This window comes from Eptatretus burgeri, chromosome 12 (genome assembly GCF_056783735.1).
Source record: "Eptatretus burgeri isolate ZD-2024b chromosome 12, Ebu_testis_v1, whole genome shotgun sequence".
Classification (NCBI taxonomy): Eukaryota; Metazoa; Chordata; class Myxini; order Myxiniformes; family Myxinidae; genus Eptatretus; species Eptatretus burgeri.
In genome coordinates this window covers 13,086,106-13,092,383 of record NC_140972.1, presented here as the reverse complement: position 1 = coordinate 13,092,383, position 6,278 = coordinate 13,086,106, and the positions used below count along the sequence as shown (strand labels likewise).

General features: G+C 44.2%; 1 protein-coding gene across 6 annotated transcripts in view; it reads right to left on the bottom strand.

Moving 5' to 3' along the window:
* Window positions 1-5,840, bottom strand: part of LOC147015119 (uncharacterized) — an 81,566-nt gene extending 75,726 nt beyond the window's left edge. For all 6 annotated transcript variants that reach the window (XM_085849566.1, XM_085849569.1, XM_085849571.1 and 3 more), the window contains exons 1-2: window positions 5,685-5,840; window positions 4,620-4,726 (exon numbers count right to left, since the gene is read on the bottom strand). In XM_085849566.1, coding sequence (XP_085705692.1) covers window positions 4,620-4,726; window positions 5,685-5,724 — 147 coding nt within the window. In that variant the 5' untranslated portion in view covers window positions 5,725-5,840. The remainder of the gene's footprint in view (window positions 1-4,619; window positions 4,727-5,684) is intronic.
* Between the last annotated feature and the right edge of the window lie 438 nt (window positions 5,841-6,278).

Below are 6,278 nucleotides of genomic sequence, written 5' to 3'. Positions count from 1 at the left end.
AGGCTGGTAAACCGGCCACTCAGGTGTATGGACATTTGAATAGAGGCTGGTAAACCGGCCACTTGTGTCGATGGACATTTGAAAAGCGGCTGACAAACCGGCCACTTGTGTATATGGACATTTGAATAGAGCCTGGTAAACTGGCCACTTGTGTATGTGGACATTTGAATAGCGGCTGGTAAACTGGCCACTTGGGTATACAGAAATGTGAATAGCGGCTGGTAAACTGGCCACTCCGGTATGTGGACATTTGAATAAAGGCTGGTAAACCATCCACTCAGGTTTATGGACATTTGAATAGAGGCTGGTAAACTGGCCACTCCGGTATTATGTGGACATTTGAATCGCGGCTGGTAAACTGGCCCCTTGGATATACAGAAATGTGAATAGTGGCTGGTAAACCGGCCTCTCAGCTATGTGGATATTTGCATCGTGGCAGGTAAAACAGCCACTCTGGTTCAAAGGGTGAGTATTTTCTTTATGTTGATATCACTGAACAACAGATTTCAAAAAAATTTTTTTACTGGAGATGTGTAAAGTGATTAAGACTAATTTGGGTACGCTGATTTCAAAAATCATAACCGTTTTGCTGTATCACGTCAGGATTTTCAGGAACAGAAATATTCCCATTGCCTAGAAGTCAGGATTTCAATGAAATTTACATATGTCTTTAACATGTCTATTTCGTACGATTGTTGTTAACTTGTGTTATATTTCTTTCTTTCAGATAAAGATGAGTAGGCGTTCCTGTACCAATCATCCTGACAACTCCTGTTATGTCTGTGGTCGGTATACCAAAAAAGATCAACAGCGAAGTATATCTACAGCAGTGAAAATGAAGGCTGCCTACTTTCACTACTTCGGGTGTAAGGTGGGGGACCAAGAACAGAGCTGGGCACCACACATCTGCTGCACAAGCTGTCACACAACCTTGACTCAGTGGTTGGTGGGCAAGCGCGCGAGCATGCCATTTGCGGTGCCCATGATATGGCGTGAGCCGCAGAATCATCATGATGATTGTTATTTCTGCTGCGCAAGCATCGCCGGCTTCAACAAGAAGAATAAAGGTCACATCAAGTACGCTGACTGCGTCTCTGCTCGTAAACCTGTGCCTCATGATGACGAGAACCCCGTTCCAACACCTCCAGCTGATCAGAACATAGCTGTAAGCAGTGGTGAAGAGGATGGTGATGATGAACCTTTTGAACCCGACACTCAAGAATCACACCTTCTGAACCAGGGAGACTTAAATGATCTTGTAAGAGATCTCTCGCTGTCAAAGGCGAAGGCAGAGCTGCTTGGATCAAGGCTGCAGCAGTGGAATCTACTTGAACCTAACACCAAGATATCCTTGTTCAGAGCACGTCACAGAGACATGGCTGAGTTCTTTGAGATGGAAGACACGATGACATTCTGCAGTGACATCAACGGTCTGTTGAAAGAACTTGGGTGTGATCACGATCCTGCAGACTGGCGCCTCTTCATCGACTCGGGGAAGAACAGCTTGAAGGCTGTTTTGCTCCACAATGGCAACGAGAAACCATCAGTCCCACTGGCTCACGCGTTCAGTATGACAGAGACCTATGAGACTATGCGGCAGCTGCTTGATTCCATCAAGTACAATGACTTCAACTGGCACATCTGCGGAGACTTGAAAGTGGCGGCGCTGTTGTTAGGGCTGCAGTCAGGCTACACGAAATACATGTGCTTCCTTTATCTCTGGGATAGCAGAGACGACAAGAATCACTGAACGAAGAAAGATTGGGAAGAGCGAAAAGAGCATGTACCTGGTCGACACAACGTGAAGCATGTCGCCCTTGTCGACCCAGCCAAGGTTTTCCTTCCACCACTCCACATAAAGCTCGGCTTGATGAAAAGTTTTGTACGGGCAATGGATCTGAATGGGCGTGGGTTTTTATACCTCAAGGAAAAGTTTGGCAACACCTTGTCGGAGGCCAAGATCAAGGCTGGTGTCTTTGTTGGACCGCAAATCCGACAGATTATGAAGGACGAAACTTTTCTGACAACTCTAAACCCCAAAGAGCTGGCAGCGTGGAGGAGCTTCAAAGCTGTGACGGACAACTTCTTGGGGAACGAGCGTGCGGACAACTATGAAGAAATAGTGCAGCAGCTGCTGGAGTCCTTCAGGAAACTTGGCTCCAGGATGTCCCTGAAAATCCATTTCCTACACCAGCACCTGAACTTCTTCCCTGACAACTTGGGAGCAGTCTCGGACGAGCACGGCGAGCGATTCCACCAAGAGATTTCACTCATGGAGACGCGTTACCAAGGGCGGCACAACCCGAACATGATGAGCGATTTCTGCTGGTTCCTGCATCGTGAAACTGACACAGAGCAGCACAAACGCAAAGCCAAATGCCTAAAGCATTTTTAATTACATTCTAGTGGAGTTTTTCTGTAATTTCTATAATTTTGAAGCATTCATGATGAAATAAATGAATAAATGAATTTTTGTAAATTTCATTGAAATCCTAACTTCTAGGCAATGGGAATATTTCTGTTACTGAAAATCCTGACGTGATACAGCAAAACGGTTATGATTTTTGAAATCAGCGTACCCAAATTAGTCTAAATCACTTTACACATCTCCAGTAAAAAATTTTTGTTGTTCAGTGTATTTTGGTTTGTTTATTCTCATGATTACATTTTTCTTTGTCTTTCGTTTGCAGCACATACTTGCATATAGCGTCGTTGTCTGAAGGAGTGTGGCTATGTGTTTGATGGAGCACCCCCTGTAGGTGAGAGCAGGAATTTGTAGTTAGTCATGATGCCAGCGATAGCTTTCCTACTCTTCACAAAGGACACCATGGGATCTTTAACGTCCACCAACTAATGCTGGAAAATGGGGCACACGTTTAACATCTATCCGAGGAACGGCACACACATTGACGAATCACCCTGTCTGCAAAACACCAGGATAACAATTTGCAGCTGGGTCGGGATTCAAACGCAGGCTACATTTTTGTTGTGCTCCTTCTTGTGGAAATCTGGTGTTTCTGTGCTTGCTTGGTCTGGAAGGAAGGAGAGGGTGGTGGGTGGTCTACATGGTGGTCAGAGTGGGAGGCTGGTGCACCCTTGTGGGTTTCAGCACACATGCTCAATATGTCTTCGACTCCAATCCCACAATTGCTGTGACTGAAATTGATGACGTGTGGTCTGGTGCTTGGAGTTGCCAGGCAGTGCAAAAGATAGTCGAGCAAGCAGATCGAGGTCTGCTCGATTTCAACACGTGTTAAACTAAGCGACATGTTTCAAGAACATTTTCAAAGCACCTGCTTAAAAGTAGGGCTGGCAAGATAGCTTCCACGTTTTGCCTGGGTTTGAAACCCGACACAGCTCTAAACTGTCATCCTGGTGTTTCATCGGCAGGGCAATTCATGAATGTGTGCACCGTCCCTTGGATGGACATTAAACTAGGTATCTCACTTGCCAGCATTAGTTGATGGACATTGAAGATCTTTTGGTGTCCTTCATGAAGAGTAGGCGAGCTATTGCTGACACCCTGACAAATTCCTCCACACTCATTCGAGACTCCTGTGTCGGAGTGGCGACCCATCCAGGATTGTAACTCAGCCAGGCAACGAAACCTCTTCAGCAGAACTGATGCTTTGCATCAAGCATGGCAGGATGACCATGACGATGTATGTGCTAATGTGAAAAGAAATGACTGTTGTGCAATCACATGACAAACTGTATTGAGTCATAAAATGTGTGGTGCAACCTCTTTATTACATGACAGCTAGTTAATAAGTCAGGGTGGGTGTGACATACTAAGATTGGAAAACATTCCTTACTTGATCATATCTGATTATATCTATTTATTATTTGATGCTGCTCGCTATGATTGATATTTGAAGGTTAACTTGATGGAAGTCTGTGGAACTTTCCAGATAACAAATCAGAAAGCTATATTTATACATACCTGGCAAATCCCCAGTCATCTTGGACACACCCAAATATAAACGGGTCGATCGAGGCGATAATGTTGAAGTCCCACTGAGTGCACTTGGTGATTACAGTCACAAGAAACCAAACCCATTCTGCTGGCTGTTCTTGTGGCTGGTCCTTCGGACTGTAGAGTTTTTAACCCTTTGAACCCTCGCTGCCGTTTTACCGGCCGCCATTCAAACCCCCATACACCTGAGTGGTCGTTTTTTTCTCCAAGAAGCCCAGGGTGGGGGAGCCGAAAGTCCAAGTAGCTCAGTGTTCAAAAGGTTAAGGCAGAAACCTCCTATCTCATGACAATTTGTAATACCGTTCCTACGAGTTTCCTTCTGGATCCACCTTGTGGATCCCCCCCTCCCCCATGCATCCATCCCCACACCCCCCAACCCTCCCAACACCTAATGTTTCTCCAAGTCTGCCTCCATTGTGTCCTTCAACTCTGCTGTTGGTGCTTCCCTCCTCTCTCTCGACTGTTCCTTTTGTCCTGTTACATCCTTATCCGATCAATGCTATGAGCTCTTCCACGAGCCTCGACTCTGCATTTTAAAACAAGGGAGTATCAGCATAGGAGAGAGATGCAATAAACAACAGTAAATGTAAAAAAAAAAAGTTTTCTTGTCTTCAACAATAGAATAACGCAATATGGTACTCACCAAATTCACAGAATCCACCTGAACCCTGTGCCTTTCCAGCAAAAGTTTCACTTTCTCCACTTTGTTTTGTTTGCAAGCAATATGGAACTCTTTTTCAACTTGCAGCACTACACAAAACGACAGGGAATGTGCTTGAATTGCTGCAAATCGAGTCACTGTTTCACAACAAAATACACCACTGACTAGTCATTCAATGTTTTCCCTTATTGAGGTTCACCAGGTGGTTTTCGAGGCATCAACTCAAGGCGCCTAGGTATCGGGGAGTAATAGGATGATGGTTATCCCTCTGAATCAGGGCATTTGAAGTGCCAAACAAATCATAAATGCAGGATTTAACTTTTACCTTTAATAACGGTTCCCCTTCGTAGGTGAAGATACCCATTCACACGTGACGTGCAAGCAATTACAGAGGAACACGAATATGTTTCTAGTGTTGGAGTTTCTGCCCCAAAAAACATACTTTCTGAGATAGCTTTTTGTGTGAACCTTGTGTCAAAGAACTTTTAGGAAGACTAGACCACTTGCTTTCTGCACTTTGAAGTCAGGAATTTGTAACTTGTTAATGGTGGAGGCGATAACTCGCTGAGTGTTTTCGAAAACCACCGTGGGATCTCTAACGTCCACCAATGACAAGAGATGGATCGTCGGGCTCAGCGTCCATCTGATGGGCACTGCACGCATTGATGCATCGCCCTATCTGCGAAACGCCAGGTTGACTGTTTAGAGCTAGGCCGAGACTCAAACCAACTCTAAAAGTTCAGAGGCCAGTGGGCATACCTCTAGGCTATCCTGCCAGTCCCACAGGTAAGCAGATCAAAGCATTCAGTAAAACTTTCAAGCAAAAACGTGAGATTTCATTCTAATTTAGCAATGTTTGTTTCAAGCGATGAGTGTGCTTGAGAACAGGATGAGTATCTAAAGCAATTCGAATACAGTTGGATTCCCCCTCTTCCGAGAAAATAATCCAAACAACTGTCTAGTGACTCTTTCAGCAGATTTACCGACAATGTATCAACAAAAATGCAACTTTATAGAAGTTCAATCACAAAAACACACTCCACTTACTTGACTCATCATCGGATGCCAGTTCATCATCCCCTTTCATCTTGGAAAATGTTTGTAATTTTCTTAAGGTGGTAAATAATAAAACGAACAAGAAAACTCTTTCTACACAAGAATGAGCGTGTGTGCGTGGATTGGCTAAACTGGGATTTCAGGTTTTCATGTGTATTTGTCTCACTCACATCCACCCACTCACACCACACCCACAGGAGTACATGTTCCTACTTGTGCATCTCTTCGTAGAGAACGTCAATCAATATGGGCTACAGGTTTACAGGGTGTCCAAAAATGGAAATATTCAAACCCCAATGCGTTTTTCAGTATGACGTGAACAAAGCAGCAGCTGAAAGACACTCCATAATGAAGATGGGTGGATCAGTTTGAGGCTACAGGATCTGTCCTGAAGGGGAAATCTTCTGGAAGGCCAAGAAAGTCAAATGAAAGGTTGAATGTTGTTGTGGAGAAATTTACCAACAGTCCAAAAAAGTTAATTAGGAGAGAGAGCATCACTTGAGTAAAACATTCTGAGAATCTCTGTTCATGATATCTGAAATATTTAATTGAGGTTTAAGTATTGTAAAATGGAAACAGTTCTTC